Here is a 19590-nt window from a genome sequence, read left to right on the forward strand (position 1 = left end):
TTTGTTTTGCTATCATTATGTTGCAGCCATGCCTCCTTGCCTGCTGGTTCAGCATGCGGTCAGTCAGTGGCCATTTTGTGCAGGTAGTCAATGTGTTTTTGCCATGGGCCTACATGTCTTCTCTTTGTTCCCAATGTCTTTTTGCTCTTTGTTGTTGTTGTTGATGACCATGTGGCAATGGAGGGTGACATTTTGTGTGTCCAGCCAGTGTGGCCCTTTCCTATGTGCTTGCGTGGATGGTTAAGCAATGATTTATAAATTAAAATTGATAATATGCTTGAGGATAATGTCACTTATTTATAATATTTTTTTCAATTTTAATTTTATTTTTTTAATTATTTTAAATTTAAAAACAGTTTTTTGTAATATATTTCTTTTATTTTTAGATTGTGTTTTTTTTAACCATTTTCGTAACATCTGGTATCAATGTATCAAGCCCATGTCTGCTATTGGTGCACAACAGCAATCATTGTGTAAGGATTATTCTATTGTCATGTGTCAACTGCACCTCCCTGAGTGCCACATCTCACATGGTGGATTGCACATATATAAAGCAAACAGTTACAGCTGTATTCTTTTGTTGTTGTTGCTCTTTTTAATCCTTCCTGAGCATACACCATGAAAGTTTATGTTGGTGTAGTTTTCCGTTTTACGAATGAACACAATATACTATTGTTAATTATTTATAATAACTTAAGTAGCCACACTAAATGATATTGTTTGTTTGTACTACTTCTTGAACTGCAACATGCCACGTTTCACTGATGTTTTTCTTGCTTGTTTGCTTTTAGGTTCACAAGAGAAGAGACATCACCCACAGTACTGCCAGACAGAAGGCCTGTGCACGACATGACACATGACTGACTACGCAACACTTCTCTTCAGCTTCTTGTGAAGCTAAGTGCCCCTGCCAACTAACAGCTTCAAGATGGCTCCAAAGAAAAGTGTTGCCAAGAAAGTGGCTAGTGGGGAGCAGAAGAAGTAGATTTTCACCACTGGCGTGCACCCCAACCTTTTTCAGGGAAGTTGTGCCTGCTGCACTGGCCTCCGGTGAGGAAGCTAACAGCAGCACTCCTGCATCAACAGCTCCATCTCCCCAGCCTAAGCCCAGGACCATGTCTGTCAGTGAGGCAGCCAGTGCAATCATGTCAGCGCCGACGAGTAGTGATGTTGAATTGGATTTGTCCCCTTCGCAAAGTAGTACAGAATTGTTTCAGGAACACAGCAAAGTGGACAGCAGCCACAGCCAGCAATGGATTTGTTGATGTTGGAGCTGAACAGGAGAATTAGCATCCTTCAGAGCAAGAAGTTTAATCTCATTAGCTCCCACATCTCCAGCAAGGAAAAGGAAGGGCACTACAGCACCACCTTCTCCAAGCACCACTCCTGATGATGATGATAGGAACATGGGGTGGATCCTGATAGAGACCAGGAGACCACAGGAGAGGCAAGGGAAAAGAAAAGTTCCAGAAAGACTTAGACTTATAGAAGAGGATGAAGAGGATGATGATGACACAGAGGTAGTCATAGTGGAAGGTGACACAGAGGAATCTGATATTGCTACTCAACCAGCTCTGAGGGATATGGCACAGGTAGCACTGCCACTAGCTCTCATATTTGCAAAGCTCCTGCTGAGACCTGCATGATCCCATGCCTCAGGAGAAGCAGAGAGGCAATTGACGACCTGCCCACCTACCCCCAGTTTGTCTTCAGAACTTGGCAGGGGCTCAGTAAAATGTCCTCCTATCCAGATTGGGATTTTTTTTTACAGTTAGCCAAGAATGGGGTCCAATTAAGGTATGCACCATTTGCCACACAAATATTCGTTGAGGTAAGCCAGGTACACATTATGGTACTGTAGGCCAGACGACCCCTATGAAAATAACACCACACAATCAAGTGGAAGGAGCACCTAAAAAATATTTGAACATGGTTGTGGTGATGGGGAGAGGTGGGGTATATCCGCTACAAGTCTAATCGTCTAATCATGGGGGAAGGTGATGATGATGATGAAGAAGAGGGTGACATCTTCACACAAAGCAGCCCTGTCCCCAGCCATGTGCCAGCAGATTTAGCCATCTCAGCGACTACTCAATGGCATAAGAAGACTCAGAGTGAGATAATGGAGACACCACAGCATAAAGCGACTGCCCCACCACCATACTGCACATTGAGTCTAACACTAGTATCTACTTCTCAAAAGATGCCTGTGTCAGTGCCCAAAGAAAAATAAAAAATCTAGACTACTATTACGGGCATGTTTAGGCAGAAGGAGCCCTACAAGCGAAACCACCCAACCATACATTAATACAATGGAAAGCTGGCAAAATTGTTTGTGCTGGACTTCCTCCCTTTTTCATTTGTGAAAGGAGTGGGATTATTAGAATTTGTGGGAGCCATCTGCCCAAAATGAAAGGTACGAAGTATGATGTATTTTGCCAGAGTGACTGCTCTAGCACTGCATCGTAATGTGTTGCAATTTGTTGGACAAGCTTTGCAGCAAAGTGTTGTGTATACCATCCACCTGACAACAGACTTGTGGACCAGCTGTCAGGCGACTGTTTACATGTACATCATTTCACACTGTATCTCTTTTTCAGGGATAAAGCAAAAGATATCTTAAGGTCTTGGCCCTAAAGAAAGTTTTAAGAGCAATCAGCGGCATGCAAAATAAGCCATGTTCGCCATGGAGAAATCACATACAGCTGTAAACATCCTGCAGGAATTTAACAGCATGGTGTCTGAATGGCTGCGACTGAGAGGTCATAGGATTGGATTTGTTGTCATGGACAATGGCAGTAACATAGTCATGAACATGTCAGAGGGAGGCTATTTCAGGGTCCTGTGTTTGGCCCACTGCATCAACCTGGTGGTGCAAGACTTCCTCAAAAAGGAAGACATAGTCAGTAACATACTGACCACCTACAGAAGAATCTGCACCCATTTCAGCCATTCTTTAAAGCCTGGAAGCAGCTGCGGAATATTCAGCTTAATATTAGAGCACCAGTTAAAACCCAGATACAGGAGGTGCCAACACTCCACATCTGTTTGAGCAGTACAAACAGATCAATGACTATGTCATTCAAAGAGGAGGGGATGCAGTTGGGAAAGGTATGACCATGGATGCAGAAATTGGGGCCTAGTCAATTGCCTGACATAGATATTTGAGGTTTTCATGTGGGAAATCAGCAAGGAGGACCGTACGATGGGCCAAGCTATCACATTGCAGCATCTCCTACAGAGCCAGGTAAATAAGGCATCTGAAAAGTTTGCCCTGCAGGTATGAATGAAAACACAGAAGCACATGCCTTGGTTGAGAGCTTAGTCCTGTGCTTGGCTTTTAATATAAGGCTGCAACATGACATCATCATGTTTAAAGAGTACATACATGCCACACTACTTGATCCCCGGTACAAAACAATCCTGTGCACTTTCATCTCTTTTTTGTGAAGGGGATGTTTTAAAATACAAGAGATGGATTACAAAGCAAGCCGGCAACTTGGAAGAAGAATGGCTGGAACTTCGAGTCCCACCCTGCAGTTCTGGGGTGCCTCCGTCAAAGTTCAGAGAGAGCAGTCTTGTCTCACAGCAGCCAGAAACACCATCAACCAGAATACCAGCAACAACAGCAAAGGAAGGACACAACCCTACCTCCGCATTGTATTGGTTTCAATTAGCAGGGCTCAAGTCCTGTGCAGAAATGATGGCAAAACAGGTAGAGCAAGTGGCAGCACCGATGACCATCTACAGGATGTTCCAGAAGTATCTGGATGCTCCAAAATAGGTCTATGTGGATCAAAATCCATCGATGTATTGGTATGGGAAGATGCACCAATGGCCAGAGCTCAGTAGGCTGGCAATAAAGTATATGGCTTGTCCTGCCACCAGAGTGTCTGCTGAACGTGTGTTCAGTGCAGCTGGTGCGGTCGTAACAATGAGCTGGACCAGTCTCTAACATCAAAATGTGGAGAGATTGACTATGATCAAAATGAAACAACATTTTATACCACACAATGACACTATTGTTAAACAGCAGCACAGGAGGAGGAAGAGGGTGATTGGTCTGAAATATTATCAAATGTGTTAGCTGACCAACTTCTGGGTGAACCACCTGAGTTTGAGGACAAACTCTACTTCCTGGACTAAGTATGCCAGTGCCCTCATAGAACTTTTAAAATTTTCTCCTTGTACTTATTTCTTTTTTTGCGAAAAAGCACACAAAAAATTACCTAGAGGAACTTTATTTTTTTATGTTTCAGTTTTATGTTGTCCCACCTTTTTTCTATTAGTCACATATATATTGCCGGATTGCAGTTGGACCAGTGTGCATTGAAGAAGCCTCCACAATTCCTTCATGACATTGGGGACAATGCCTGCCCCCCTTGCATGCCTATTGCCTAATGCCTATCTCTTTTTGCATCGCTTAGTCATAGAAGGACTGCCCCTTAAAATTATTTATTATCTGCAAGACTGCCTGCCAAATACCAAAATGCACAGTGTTGCCTGCATCAAAGATGATTGAATACCTAACACCTGAACGACCCGTGCTTGGATTGGATGAGGTAACGTCAACTAATACAACAGTGAGTGACTGATTGCATGAGTGATGATTTAAGTTGGTTGATGATTCATGTGGTGGCAGACACTGAGGGAGGGTGTGTGTAGAACTTAAATGTGGGAAATTTCTTGTGATGATCATTGATTTGCATTGTTTGGGGCTTGAGTGATGGGCGCTTATTTTTTTCCCTGATGATCAGCCCTTTCACACTTAGCCAGATGTAATTAATTGCAGGGGTGTTCTCCTTTATTTCTGGTTCTTCAGACACCAGAACAGTCATGTTAGTTATTAAACAAAGACCTATGCAAAATACTGCAATTCTGTTTCATTCTCTACTTGTTCTTCAACAGCAGTGCACTGCACTCCACGTCTATCTTGCTCGGTTCCTTGTGATTCATGATGATGGCTGGTCTGGTACGGGATTACTCAGAGTCACTCAAGACTGGAGGAGTATCATGGAAGAACTGAAGGCGGGATTACGAGTTGCAGGACTACCTCATCTATAGCTAGAAGCAAGAATTTATCAAGTATACTATGGACTTGAGTTCAAAGGTAAACCAAGAGTCTGAGGCCTAGTACTCAGCTGTGTAGAATAGAAAGAGGCACATTTGTGAACTGCTGTTGCTGTGTGTGTGTGTGTGTGTGTGGGTGGGTGTGTGTGTGCGTGTGTATTGGACATGTGTCAAAAGTGATACTCTGAGTCCCCCGTTTGTTTTTTTGGAACTGCCTTTGGGTCTTGATACATTTCTCATGCAACTTATATTCCTTCTATCCTTCTCCTTGACTCTAAATACAGTTTCTATTTTACAATCCGCAGGCCTTCTTCTAGTCTTTTGAATGAACTAAATGCGAAAGCTAGCTGAGCTCAACAACACTCCTGCTTACCTAGCGCATCCGTGCAGAGAGGCCCCAAAAAGTAGACATTTAGAAGGAGAATGCAGATGCACCACCCAATTTTGCAATACAGTATACATTTTCTTTTAACAATCATATTAACTAAGAGAAGTGGGTGATTAGGTTAACACCCTAACCTAGAAGACAGAACATTTAGATATATGGTAAATTGGGTCTTGGAGCAGAAGGACTGTTTGCAATGCATGTGTCTATACTCTGCCATGCTCATTCCTTTGTTTCCTTCTAACAACAGATTGATGGCGAATGATGTGCTGCTGCTTATTGCCCAGATGAATGTTGGCCTTGTGTTGTAATGTTTGTCTTTGTCAAACCTTTCCCCAAATCCCATTACCCATCCATTCATTAAACCCCTAACCCTCTTCCCCCGAGCTGTGTGATTTATTGAGGTGTGGCTTAAATGATACCATCAATTAAACCATCAGTTCGCCCTACACTTGGTGGGTTGAATGAGGTAAAAGCAACACCAACTTACTGTAGTCTTCTAAGCAGTAGCCAACACCAGCCTATTACCAACCCGTGCACTAAAAATGCTCCATATTTTTGGGGATATAGATTGAAAAGCATCAGTCATCAGCATAATCATCATTAAGGCCTTGTGTTGCCTAACCATAAACGCCTAACCTAAGCTTGTCGATTCCATACTTTGAGTCCATGTTTGATAACTTGTGGATTTCACAAATAATACTGCTAGCTCTACATTAGCAAAAACGTACTAATATTGCTATTTTTTCTATTTTAGTACAATCAGGCATTCTCATTGTGTCATCATCATCACATAGCACTCCGGTGGTGTAAATTCTACATAAATCTTTGATAAATATATAACCCACTTACTCATTCTTTCCACTTCCATTTAGTTTCCTATGATGGATAATCAGTCAATCATTCAGATCAATCCTACAGATGGAGCTCACCTGGGTGGAACTGAAAGTGGGACCTCGCTTGTGAAGTTGTGATGCCTCCCCTGTTATTGCTGCGCATATATTCAGGTAAGACAACTAGTATGAATCTAATATAACTTAGTAGGAAATAAATTAACTGCTACTGTTTTTTAGCTAGATAGTTGAGCCCTTTGACTCATTATAGCATAGGTCATCTGATCATGGCAGCATTCCCCATAATGGTCAAGATAGTTAGAGAAGTATAAGCCTAAACTCTATAACTAAGTGCCCCACTATATCTAGTCCTAAGTTACAACAAGCACATTAACAGGCTGCGTAAACTACTCGAAGGCATTAGTGCAAAGTAAAAGTAAAATAAACTACTTACAGCATAAATTTAGATTACATCAAATAGTTTCCCTCTTTATTTATTTACAAAGAAACCCACCCCTTCCAACCAAACAAAATGCCCACCCGTCTTCCAAACAAAACTGACTTAAGCCCCAAAACTCAAAATGTTCAAATAAGTCTCTTGAGTCTCACTCCCAAATCCCTTCCCACCCAATCCACCCAGCCCGAACATAAAACAAATCCCTCCCAATAAAACAACATTTTTAAAAAAGGGCTAAAAGAGGTCATTATGGATGTTGGTCCGGAGCTGGTCCATGCTCTGCTCCATCAAGGTGAGCCGGCCCGCGATAGTGTCCAGCTGCTGCAGGATGCAACGCAGCAATGGCCTGTTGCAATTCTGGTGGGGGGTGACAGCAGTTGGCTGGCAGTGGCGCCAGGATGGCTAGGAGGATGGAGGCTGATGGGGGACCAGTCAGCACTGGGGCCTGGCAGCTGTGCGTTGATTTCTCCCTCTTCCAGGTCCACCAGCCGTCAGTATACCTGCTAGATACACTCCAGCCTATGCTGTTGCAAAGAAGCTGCTCTCTCCTGCCTGTCCGGTGGTCAAGCTGGACCACCAGGAGCAGCTATATTGAGAAAAATAAGAAATACAAATTATAAATAATGCTCTGTGCAAACAACTGTTTTAAATACCTGGGTGAGACAGTAGCAGTACATTGCTGGCCCCTTAGGGCCATTAAAATTTATTTGATGTGATGATTATGATTAGGAGAATCGCAAGGCCAATTTTATATTTTGTTTTACCCACACATGTTGCCAAACATAAAAAAGCAGTGGCGGTGTGGCAGAAAAGTAACAGGAAGTGAATAACCCCACAGGATTTAAAAAAAAACAGTGATTGGGTTATTTATTTTTTCTAAAGGCTTTTCAAGTAACTATAAAACACAGTCAGACACTTTGAGTTGAAAAATAAGGACTTCTCATTGATGAGTACGGCATTTTGCGCTATTATGGAGTACAAGTTGTGTGTGGTGCTAAAATAATGAAGCCATGGTCAATGCTAGCCAGCTCTTCTGCTAGTTTGCTACTGGCTGCAGATATAGTTGACAATTATCTAATATTAATTCCAATGGCAGTGCTCTTTTCCAAATGCATTTCTCTTTCTACCTTGTCTCCAAAGAGGCTGATGAAAAATAAGATACTATGTTAGTCACACACCTCATGTACAAAATGCGGATATTAATATATTATCCTTGGGGAGAGGTGGGGCGCCGCGGCCAGGGTGACTGACCCCGGAATCTGGGGATCACGGTTCGATCCCCGGGGCCAGCGGCAGATTAGCCCAGCACCATGTGACTCTGGGGAATAGCTTGCTTAATCTTCCTGACGGCCCCCAGCGCCTAGAGACCCTTACGGGTGATGCTTCGCGCTTTGCAAATGTGGATTATTATTACTATTATTATTATTATTATTATTATTATTATTATTATTATTATATTATTATTATTATTATTATTATTATCCTGTCTGCTGTAAATAGACGTTGAGGAAAATGAATCTAATGGACTACAGTACAGGTAACGGAATGGATTATATAGAATGTATTTGGCACATTCGTCACTGTGTATGCCGTATGCCAAGCTTGATATCAAATCATGCACGTACTCCCAATTTACTTAGTGGCCTCGCCGGCCACCACTTATTTCCAACAAATTCATTGCAGGGCAGTAACCAAGGAAAGAAAACTTGATTTTCTCTACTGCAGTGGGTAGGGGAGAGGGATTAGATAGGTTGGGTATAGCTTTTTTTTAAAATATAATAGAGGGGCCAATACACTGGTCATCGATTCATCCTCTTTGGCTTATTCAGTCACAGTTCATCAAAAGGGAAAACTCTGAACAAGTGTAACTTGATCTGTTATGGGAAACCATGAGATATGTTCTGGAATCGCTTCACATGGTAATTGCATAATTAAATGTGGCATATGCCAAGTATGGCACACCCACCTTTTCACTGATATACCATTTCCTTTCTTTTAAGTTACCTTCCATTCTTTCATATCTCCCTCAAGCCATCAAAGCTGATTATGTGAGATTTTGCTGCATTGCAGACAGAAGAGTCCATTATAAAAACTCCACCACTGCAGTTCCTGGTAAAGCTGGGATGGAGGTTTCACCTCACAGTAATTTTTTATGATGACGAGCGATGCCATGGCAAGAGCTAGTGAGCATAGTAATTGCAAGAAATATGTGACTTACCAGTGCCTGTCCCTGCTGCTGTTTCTCCCCCGGCAACTGAACTGTTACCATCTCCTCCTGCAGTGGCACTTGAGTCGGCATCTCTGATGTTCTGTGTGGCTAGAAAAAAAATTACACATAATTTAGATCCCAGATACGCATTCCCAAAAACAACAGCAATGCAGCACCACAGCTCAGTTAGCACTTGTCTTCCAAATATCACTCTGGGTTTGATTAGTTGGTTCACAATGTTAGACAAGCCAGGCATGGAATAATGGTCAATGAAAAACATTTTGCGTTGGGTGGCAAATGCAATGCAAGTGGGACCTCATACTTGATTTTTTCCGGCCTTGTTGCACTATCATTGGAAGCTGGTGGTGTATTTTAACTATAAATGACGAGTCTGCAGCACACTACATGGGGGGGGGGGGTCCATGATGACCATGGACACTGTCTCGTGAACTGAACTGTGTTAGAGAGGCATAAGCAGGAAAAAGAAAGCCTTATGACCAAACATACATGGTAATTTTTTTTATTTAAAATACTAGCTTACTTGGGCCTGCTCTCTGAATCTTCATGAATCACGATAGATAGCACCAATATTCCAATAGACCAATAAACACCCCAACATTCTATGGTTCTACCCTAAGAAGTCCTATCATAAAATGACTTACTGGCATCCACAGAGCCCTTGGCAGCAGTGCTGGTGGTCGGCGCCCGGCTGACTAGCTTGCCCCGGACCCTCCAAATCGTCCCTCTTCTTTCCCTTGGGTGCTGATGAACGAGTTCAATAATATAAATAAAAATAGATTTGTGATTCTGTCAATAATCTCCACAAAATGTTTTATGAAAAGCAAACACTATCTCTAAAACAGATCACCTATAATAGTACTACTAGTTTCGACTTGAGTCTCTCAACTGTCACTAAATCCATATTCCAAATCTCCTTAACAAAAACTACATTTGGAACTAATGTATTGCAGTGAATGATCTTTGATTTTATTCTATTCCCATTTCTCAACACCCTTGATGAGCTAACTCAGTCTCCCTTTTTCACAATGCATAGATGCATCGTCGCTGTGAATTCAATTATATAACCTGGAACTGTACGAGCTACATAAACAAAGTCACAGAGGTACTCAGTGATTCACTATAGTGACAGAAGAAACAGTCTGCAATGGTTTCTTAACACCCAAAGCGAGTGCCTGATGAACACGATTAGGTAGCGGCACCTGCCTAGCAGAAACTAGAAACTGGATCATACACTAATATACCACCGTAAACTTTACTAAACATAACTTACCTCTGAGTGTGAGCAGCACGTTATTTATTTTTTTTGCATTGTAGAACACGACCGCAACAAATAATACTCACTGAGGCTCAGAATCTCGACACCTAGCAGGTTGAGCAAGGCCTGTTCCCGGTTGAGAATGTCCGGCCAGCGGCGCTTCAGCAGCTGGGTGGTACGCTGAACCTCGGTGGTGCACACTCCACGTTTCCAAAGCAACGTGAATGGTTGCGCCAGCAAACTCTGCCCGAACGCGGAACACCACATAGCGTGGCGAAGTTTTTTAGCAACACCACAGAATTCCGCATAGAAGACTCCGCGAACTCCATCCACACCTTCCCAGAACCAAAGTGATTCCAAGGGCTTCCTAGCTTGTTTACTGTTTTGAAGTTTCAGGGACATCAAAGGTTTCCAACAACCCTGCTACAGCCTCTGCCAGCTGTTAGTCCTGCCCTGCCAATTGGTGCCAATCCAGTCCTGGGCCCTTGGAAGTGGGTTTCCTGGCTGCCTTCTGCTAAGATCCACGCATCGCCATTGTTGTGCCAGTGGGAACTGATGCATCTCACTTTGACGCCAATACAGCGCCGCTGATGACAAGGACAAGGATATCCCATTGCCGGCTGTGCGGATCTGAACTGATGCATCACCTGCATTGAGATGGGTTCGATGGCGACGCATCTGATAGAGACTACTAGCCGCAGATTCCTTCACGTAGAATTATCCCCAGGTGTGAGACCTGATCTGGAAAACTTTTTGCCAAAGCATCCCTGCATGTCGGGGGAGGGCCGGCTTCATGCGACTCCGCCAAGGCGTCGTCCCCGCACGTGACGTCAGCGAGGTCACATAAGCCCCACCCTCGCGCGCCTACGTCAGTTTTTTCCTTTTCCGCGTGCAACGCAGATCCGGTCTCTGTTCAGACCTGTTTGGGCCCCATTTTTCTCCCTCATTGTGCTATTTTTTTGGTGAACAGTGTGCGAATGCCTTCGGGTTTCAAGACTTGCACGTCGTGTGGGCGTTTTATGTCGGCGACGGGCCCTCACCTAATTTGTACGTGGTGTTTAGGGAAAGATCACAGCACCACTGATTGCGAGACGTGCCAACAGTTGAAGCCGAAGTCGGGGCGGGAGCACTGGATAAAACTACTCTCGGAGCGTCTCTTAAAGTCGGCCTCATCCCCTCGTTCAGTCTTGGGGGACGATTTCAGATACAGCTGTCGTCTGCGTCCTCGTCCCTCTCCGATGTCGCGAGAGCATCGCTCCGCGGTGGGTAGGAGTTTCCAATTATCCCCGGGGGCTGGTGTTTGGCCTGCCGGGGATGTGGGCTCCACACGGGTTATGCAGCCCCACGTGTCATCCTCCTATCCACCGTTTTCCAGTGAAGGGGCGTTGAGAGTCCAGATGGAGATATATGCGGCAGCCTTGCAGGCCTCGCTGGCTTCTCCTCCTTCTTCCCCTCCAGGGGCGTCAGCGGATCCCTTGCCATGCGCGGGTCCCTCCGCAGTGTCGCCGGCACCTCCGGCCCAGGCGCTGACTGGTTCTGCTCCAGACTTGGAGGATGTGGTGCTGTTGGGGTGCGGCGTTTCGGGGGTCCCCCCTTCGGAACACGGTGCCTCTGCCTCACCGCAAACTCCTGCTGGAGTCCCTATGGTGTCACGGGAGGTCGCCGGGGCTCGGGTCGCATCCCCGAGCCCCTCTTGGTCCTTGGGCATGGTGGTCCTGTCTAAGGCCGAGGTAATGCCACTACAGCGCCGGCAGCTGCAAGACCGGGCGGCGCAACAGGGGTCGGTAGACCCTCCTCGTTCCGTTCTGGGCTGAGGCTGCATGGGGACCCCTCGTCCTCCTCTGGGCCTTTCTCGTCCCTTCACGAAGGCGGCTGCCTCGTCGGAGGGCGAGTCGGAGGTTGAGTCAGCCCTGGCAGCGCCACATGGATCGCCGGGCCACCTCCGTCACATGCTGGGCTGAGGCTGGCGGAGGGCTTTGTGTCACTCCCCTGGTCCCTCTCGTTCCTCCACGCAGGCGGCTGGCTCGGCAGAGGTCGAGTCATCACCATTCCGGCGCCGCCCCTTGGCCACTTTGGATCTGGCCCCGCTCCAGTGCCCAGCGCGGTGTGGCTTCGAGGAGCCCTATCCGGCGTCTCTTTCAGCGCCTGATGTTGCTGCCATCCTGCCTCAGGCGCCGGACTCTAGGGCGCCAGAAGGCGTTGAGTAGCGGATTAGTCTTCAGATGTTCCCTCTTCTCCGGAGGTTGGGTGCATACTGGTGTCATCCTCCCCGGAGGCAGGTCGCCGCGTGGTAGCGTTTTCACCGGCGTCAACAAAGGGTGGCTCCCCGCCATTCCCGTGGCCAGGGTGCTTGCCAGAGGAGTGACAGGTCCCCCACTCATCGGTCCCTCCTGACTTCCAGGTCTGGCCTTTGCCCGCCCCGCTTGGCTTTGGGGACTGTCGCCTTAGTTTTAAGTATGGGCGAAATTTGCAAATTCGCGGTCCATGAATTCATGCGAAATTGCAAAAAAAGTCAGCGAGTTTGCGAATTTCCCCACAAACTCGTGGATTTTGGTACCATTTGCACAAATATGTGACCACGTGTGCCTGTAACTTTGCCAGTGTGCCAAAAGGCACCAGTTCCCTTGAGTGAGCTGGCCATTATAGTGGGGACGGGCAGGAAAACGTTTTATACCGCTAGTGTCTGGTGGATGGGGCCAAACGGGCGGGGCTTCTATGTGAGTTCACATGCATTGTTTATAAAGGGTCAGAGACCGAGCAGAGCAGCAGATGAGGAGAAAGCAGCCTGCTGGTCACAGGAGCTACACGGGGATGGCGCTCGGGAAACTCATGGATGTAAAAATAAGTTTGGCACAGGACACCAGAATCCTTCAGATGTCCAAGATAAATCTGCTGCGCGTGTTGGTACAAAGCCATTCTGATCCTGCTCAGTGGGTTCAGGCGCATGCAGCTGCTGCTGCTGGACAATGTCCCATCTCATACTAAACTGCCATTTACAGGCATATGCTGGCGCTGGGCAGTAGGGTGCAGTGGCATGCGGGTGCTCCACGCCTGGTACATGCGCATATCGGTGCCAGGGGGAACACATCTTTATTGGTGCTGTGTAGCAAGTTATGACTTTACATTTTGACTGCACCAGATGGTGGTACCACCTACAGGGATCAGGAGCATCCAGGCACCAGACTTCATGGTGCAAGAGCATAATGGTGCTGTGCGGTGCGGGTATATATGTACTGGGGGCAGGGGGACACTTAGCACAATGTGTGCTCACACCCAGAGGGCTCCCAGGCAATTGAGCATGAATGATTTTCACACTGAGAGGGCAGTTCAGCAGCACGGGGGCTCACACCCACTGGGACCCGGGGCAGTTCAGTAGCGCGTGGTCTCACAACCCCTGGGCAGCTCAGCAGCGCAGGGGCTCACACCCACATGGCTCCCGGGCAGTTTAGCCGCGCCACCCTCTGGTTCATCACTGCCACCCTCTGGTTCATCACTGCCACCCTCGGGTTCCCCACTGCCACCCTCTGGTTTGTCACTGCCACCCTCTGGTTCACACCTGCCACCCTCTGGTTCACCACTGTCACCCTCTGGTTCATCACTGTCACCCTCTGGTTCATCACTGTCACCCTCTGGTTCATCACTACCACCCTCTGGTTCATCACAGCACCCTCTGGTTCACCACTGCCACCCTCTGGTTCATCACTGCCACCCTCTGGTTCATCACTGCCACCCTCTGATTCGCCACTGCCACCCTCTGGATCATCACTGCCACCCTCTGGTTCATCACTGCCACCCTCTGGTTTACCACTGCCACCCTCTGGATCATCACTGTCACCCTCTGGTTCATCACTGCCACCCTCTGGTTCATCACAGCACCCTCTGGTTCACCAGTGCCACCCTCTGGTTGATCACTGCCACCCTCTGGTTCATTACTGCCACCCTCTGGTTGATCACTGCCATCCTCTGGTTCATCACAGCACCCTCTGGTTCACCACTACCACCCTCTGGTTCATCACTGTCACCCTCTGGTTCACCACTGCCACCCTCTGGTTCATCACAGCACCCTCTGGTTCACCACTGCCACCCTCTGGTTCACCACTGCCACCCTCTGGTTCACCACTGACACCCTCTGGTTCACCCCTGCCACCATCTGGTTCATCACAGAACCCTCTGGTTCACCACTGTCACCCTCTGTTTCAGCACTTCCACCCTCTGGTTCATCACTGCCACCCTCTGGTTCACCACTGTCACCCTCTGGTTCACCCCTGCCACCCTCTGGTTCATCACTGCCACCCTCTGGTTCATCACTGCCACCCTCTGGTTCACCACTGCCACCCTCTGGTTCACCACTGCCACCCTCTGGTTCATCACTGTCACCCTCTGGTTCATCACTGCCACCCTCTGGTTCATCACAGCACCCTCTGATTCACCACTGCCACCCTCTGGTTCACCACTGCCACCCTCTGGTTCACCACTGCCACCCTCTGGTTCATCACTGCCACCCTCTGGATCACCACTGCCACCCTCTGGTTCATCACTGTCACCCTCTGGTTCATCACTGTCACCCTCTGGTTCATCACTGCCACCCTCTGGTTCATCACTGCCACCCTCTGGTTCAACACAACACCCTCTGGTTCACCACTGCCACCTTAAGGTTCATCACAGCACCCTCTCGTTCACCACTGTAGATTATGGGGAGAAAGCACACCTGCCCAGCCTCAACCGGGGGCTGGTTAATGTGTTACTGAATTCGAGCTTCAAGTCCGGCACCTGCTTCCTTATCTGTAAGTGCTTCCTGTTGTGGTTTAATTTGTATGACAGCCTGGAGCATTGTGCCATACTTGTAACTATTCTCTGACCCTGCTTCGAGGGTCAGAGCAGGGTCAGAGAATAGTTGCAAGTAGGCTCAGGAAGCACTTACAGGGTTACAGCAGGTGCCAAAGTTGAAGTTCATTTCTTTGTAACCATTTTGTAAATGGTTACAAAGAAATTAGCTTCAACTTGGGCACCTGCTGTAACCCTGTAAGTGCTTCATGTGCTACCGAACGCGATTTCGCAGATTTTTCTGCAATTTCGCGAGATTCGTGGACCGCAAAATTTCAGAAAATCCGCAAATTCCGCGAACAGAACGGATTTTATGCCCATGCTTACTTAGTTTACAGCCGTCGCCCACGGAGGAGCTGCTTTCTCCACCGTGGGGTCCTACAGAGGTGTGTACGGCCTTCGCTCATGCGGTGTCCACGGCTGTGGGCATTCTTCGCATGGGTGACCCGGTTGCTCATTTTCCGACAGACCATCTCTTGGAGGTTCTCCACCTGGACTCTGGTGGGAGGGAGCTGTTGCTTCCATTTGAGGGTTCGCTTCTTTCTTCCCTGACGGGGGCCAGGAGGCACCCCGCCTCAGGGGATCTGGTGCCTCAACACCTCGTGCACCGGCACCTTCCGGCACTGCATGACCCGGCATGTCTTTCCATCCATCCCTGTGCCTCATGTCCACTTTTGCTCACTGCTTTTCCCTCCCTGCCACCACTGTTGACTCCGCCATCCAGGAAGACTCGCTGGTTGGACTCTTGGGGGCACAACATGTTCGCCTCGACCAGCGCAGCCCTGCGGGCCCTTAACACCTTATGTTTGTTGGCTAGGGCCACCTCTTATTTGTGGGACTCGGCTGAGTCCTTGGGATCCGCAGCTTCACAAGAGACTGTTCAGATATACTTACGGCATCATACGTTGGATGGCCGGGAACTAGCAGCGTTTATTCTCCTCTCCACTCGGGACATCTCGGAGGTGCTAGGCCGGGCCATGGCTTCCTCCGTCGCCCTCCGTCACCATGCTTGGCTTTGGGACAGCGTGTTCCCTGAAAAGGTTCGGGAGGGGCTGATTGATCTTTTGTTCAATGGAACCCTGTTGTTCCATGCCCCGGCGGACTGCGCCATCCAAAGGTTCTTATCAGGGCTCCGTCCCTCTCCTCCTCCTCCTTATCCTCCTCGTCCTCCTTCCCCTCCTCAGTGATTGCTGAGTTGAGCTAGTTCTGGACTTTCTTTTGGGCTGGTTGCCCTTGCTGTGGAGTGTGTTTCATGGCGGCTACTCGAGTCCTCCTTGCTGGGACTGTGGCGTTTTTGGCTGCTGGACTGCCCCTTTGTCGACTGTGTGTGTTTTTTTGGAATTGTCTGTACAGACCTGGCCCTCAGATTAGGCCTTTTGTTTTCTCTTGGGCTGCTTAACAATCCTTTTGCTGGGGTTTCTTCCCCGTGGCTCTTTCATTACTTCCTCTGCTGTGGAAGTTTCTTCCAAAGAGGGTTCCCATGTCTTGGGACTTACCTTACCCTATGCGGGGTAGTGGTAGCTGTTATATAACTTGCATTCTGCTCGGGAGTTCAGGTCGCCTTTGGGCCCATGCTCTCCGTGGCGTTTACATATGTTGCCTTTGCTTCTTTGGGCCGTGTGCACTGACCCCTCGTAGTGGTGTGTCCAGGCCTTCCCCCACCTTCCCGCTCCAATCCTGCGGGCTGGGATGGTTCTGTGTTTCTCCCTTGTCAGGCATTGCTTGCCGGTCTTCTTGGGACCCCCGGCTGTTCTTCTTGCTCTTGGCAGCTTCTTACTGTCAGAGCCGCTCTGTCTGGTTTGTTGCCTTCCATCTAGGGTGGGATTGCTTTCTTTTCCCTCGTTTCCTTGGGCCCTCTGGGCTTTCTCTTCCTCTGCCTTGTCCTGACATTGGATGGAAGGTCTGTTGCCCTGTAATGGAGTGGAGTGCTTTGGCCTCTCTGGCCTTGACCTTGGCTCTCCTTTAGTGAGTGTAGGGGCTTCTTCTGTCTTCTTTTTTTTCTCTACCTACATCCCTCTTGGGGTCGGTGGTTTTCTGTGTGTAGGGGTTCCTCTTGCCTGTAAGGGACGGGGCTTTTTGCATTGTCCGTGGCTCGGGTCCCCTGTAGGGCCCTCTGTGATGTCCAGGCTGGTGGGGTCCTTTCGCAGTCCCTCTTCCCCTTGGGTTTTGCTAGGATATCTATTCTACATGAAGGAATCTGCGGCTAGTAGTCTCTATCAGATGTACGAGTTACTTACCTTCGGATCCGATGTATCTGGTTGGGACGATTCTAGCCGCAGATTCCTTCACGACCCACCCTTCCTCCCCATTCTGCGAGGACCTTTGACTTGGTCTTCTGCACTCGCCTCCCGGTGGGTGGCTATGACTTCTGTGAGTGTATTCTTTCGCCCTTTTTGATGGGAGGATACGTCTTGTTTCTCTTTCCTTTCCTCATCTTTGGCGCATTGCAGGATGGTGTTATGGGTGCTCCTGTGCCCCTATGCTCTGGTCCAGGATCGGAGCTTGCCTTCGCTCTGTTCCCTCCCCTTCCTCTCCCCTTTGGTTACTACGGGTGCTGGCCCCTCTGCTAACCCTCTCGGTTGGGGCCCTCCGGCTGTGCCTTTGCCCCTTTTTTCCTTGTGGGTTGTCGCACTCTGTGCTGGGGTTACCTTGGAGGTTGTCGTTCCTGTTTGTCTCGACACCGTTTCCCCTTCGTTGTTCCTGGTTGGGGTTGTAGTCCTGCTGCATGTTGTCATGACATTTTGCATGTGTTCCCTGTCTTCGGGGGGGGCTGTCTACATACTGGCAGGGTGGCTGCTCAGGGCTGTGCTCTGTTCTTTCCCTTTTTTCCCTGCCTTTGGGTGCTGCAGTGTTGACACTGCTCCTTATGGTGTTGTTCGTCACCATTCCTCTTTTCCAAATTTTCTGCTCTTTCGCACACTGTTCCCATGTATCTACAGTTTTGTCTAAGGGCTCCGTGTTGTGCCAAGAAAACTGATGTAGGCACGCCGGGGTGGGGCTTATGTGACCTCCCTGACGTCACATGCGCGGACGAAAACTGGGCGGAGTTGCGTCATGCCGCCCCTCCCCCGGCGCGCAGGTATGCTGTGGCAAAAAGTTTTCCGGATCCAGTCTCACGCCTGGGGATAATTCTACGTGAAAAATTCTGCGGCTAGAATAGTTTCTACCAGATACATCGTTACCGAAGGTGAGTAACTCGTACATCGCCTCTAATCCTCACATCGGATGTTCATCTCACCATTCAAAGTACTTTTTCAGCGAGACATGGTTGGTCGCTGTACTCCATCACAGTCAGTTGAATTTTCAGATTTGACCTGGTCAGGTGCGGCCAGAGAGCCCTCGTTGGAGCTTCATATTTCTAAGCACTATATTTCAAGATATTCTTTAAAAATTCATCACTCCATTTCTGCTTATTGGGTTTTTGTTGTTTTGGTATTGTTTTGTTCATTGAATTAAGCTCTTTTAGTCTAACCTGGTGTGGCTTATTTTTGCATGGTGTTGCTACTGGTTTACTGTCTTAAATGTTGCAAGAAACACTTACACATTGCCTCTTAAGTTAAGCCTGACTGCTCTGTGCCAAACTACCATAGGATGAGCATAGGCTAATTTAGGGTGTGTATCTGACTTACCATAAATAGGATTGTTATCCCCACTTGGACAGGGTGCATACCTCTGACAACTAGAGCCAAATTTCTAACAGACGGATTCACTGCTGGTGATGGAGGAGGGTAAGAAGTGGGTAACACCCATGTGACACTTGTTACCCGGGTCTGGCAACATCCTGAGTGGCAGTGCCCCGAGTAAGGGGTGGAAGAAGCAGTCAATAATGCACAGGACCAGAAATTAATGTGAGTTGATCCATCCACCTGTAATAAGCCTTGGTAACACTAAAGATTTGGTTGACTTGGAAGTTCAGGGTTATTGCCATGATTTCTGTATAAGGCACTACCTCTAACTCAGGGTAATATCTCTAAATCCTCAGACAAACAAAAAGTAATCACCTTTACTTTCTCTGACACATGCTTCTCCGATTTCATGTGGATGGTGTGATCCAGTACATGAAAAATAAGGCTGATACATTTACATCTGTAGGTTGGAGAAAAGGATGGAAGTTCTAATCTAGCAGAGGTCACCTGAGGTCCCACATTCACTATTGAAAAAGAGAATTACAACTCCATAACCAAGAGTAGTAACAATTGAAAAAAATACCTGATTTCCAGAGAAATAGTTCTTCCAGTGGAGGGGGATCCTAGCAGTCTTCTGAGGAATGGCTTCTTCGGAAGCAATGGTTACCTCATCCTGGCTTCAACTCTGATGAATTGGCCGGTGGGGGTATAAATTTCTAACTTTTTCCCTTGTAGCAGAAAATGTAAAAAGGCAATTGGTTGTTCAATTTTGTAAATACATATTAGCACAATAGATACAAAATCTGGTTCTGTTTTTCACCATGCAATGAACCACAGAAAAACCAGAAAACCTGCACTCCTGGACCAGCTGGTACAAGAGGCTCAATTTGTCCTACAAAACAATACAAGA

At 47.6% G+C, this 19590-nt stretch overlaps 2 protein-coding genes across 7 annotated transcripts in view; one reads left to right on the forward strand and one right to left on the reverse strand.

Annotated features, from left to right (window-relative positions):
* The window catches only part of LOC144769184 (uncharacterized), a 4448662-nt gene that overhangs the window by 4123284 nt on the left and 305788 nt on the right, over nucleotides 1-19590 (forward strand). Inside the window, exon 22 of one of the 5 annotated variants that reach the window (XR_013598674.1) lies at nucleotides 6331-6462. The exons of the other annotated variants lie outside the window; for them this stretch is intronic. The gene's annotated coding sequence lies outside the window, so the exon portion shown is untranslated. The remainder of the gene's footprint in view (nucleotides 1-6330; nucleotides 6463-19590) is intronic. 5 annotated transcript variants of the gene reach the window in all.
* LOC144769186 (uncharacterized) overlaps nucleotides 6955-19590 on the reverse strand; it is a 386373-nt gene continuing 373737 nt past the window's right edge. Inside the window, exons 2-5 of one of the 2 annotated variants that reach the window (XM_078653204.1) lie at nucleotides 19264-19408; nucleotides 9617-9716; nucleotides 8964-9062; nucleotides 6955-7331 (exon numbers count right to left, since the gene is read on the reverse strand). In XM_078653204.1, the coding sequence (XP_078509330.1) occupies nucleotides 6993-7331; nucleotides 8964-9062; nucleotides 9617-9622 (444 nt within the window). In that variant the 5' untranslated portion in view covers nucleotides 9623-9716; nucleotides 19264-19408 and the 3' untranslated portion in view covers nucleotides 6955-6992. Of the gene's footprint in view, nucleotides 7332-8963; nucleotides 9063-9616; nucleotides 9743-19263; nucleotides 19409-19590 lie in introns of those variants that run through there. The other variant, XM_078653205.1, reaches the window with a different exon arrangement.

This window comes from Lissotriton helveticus, chromosome 7 (assembly GCF_964261635.1).
Source record: "Lissotriton helveticus chromosome 7, aLisHel1.1, whole genome shotgun sequence".
NCBI classification, from domain to species: Eukaryota; Metazoa; Chordata; class Amphibia; order Caudata; family Salamandridae; genus Lissotriton; species Lissotriton helveticus.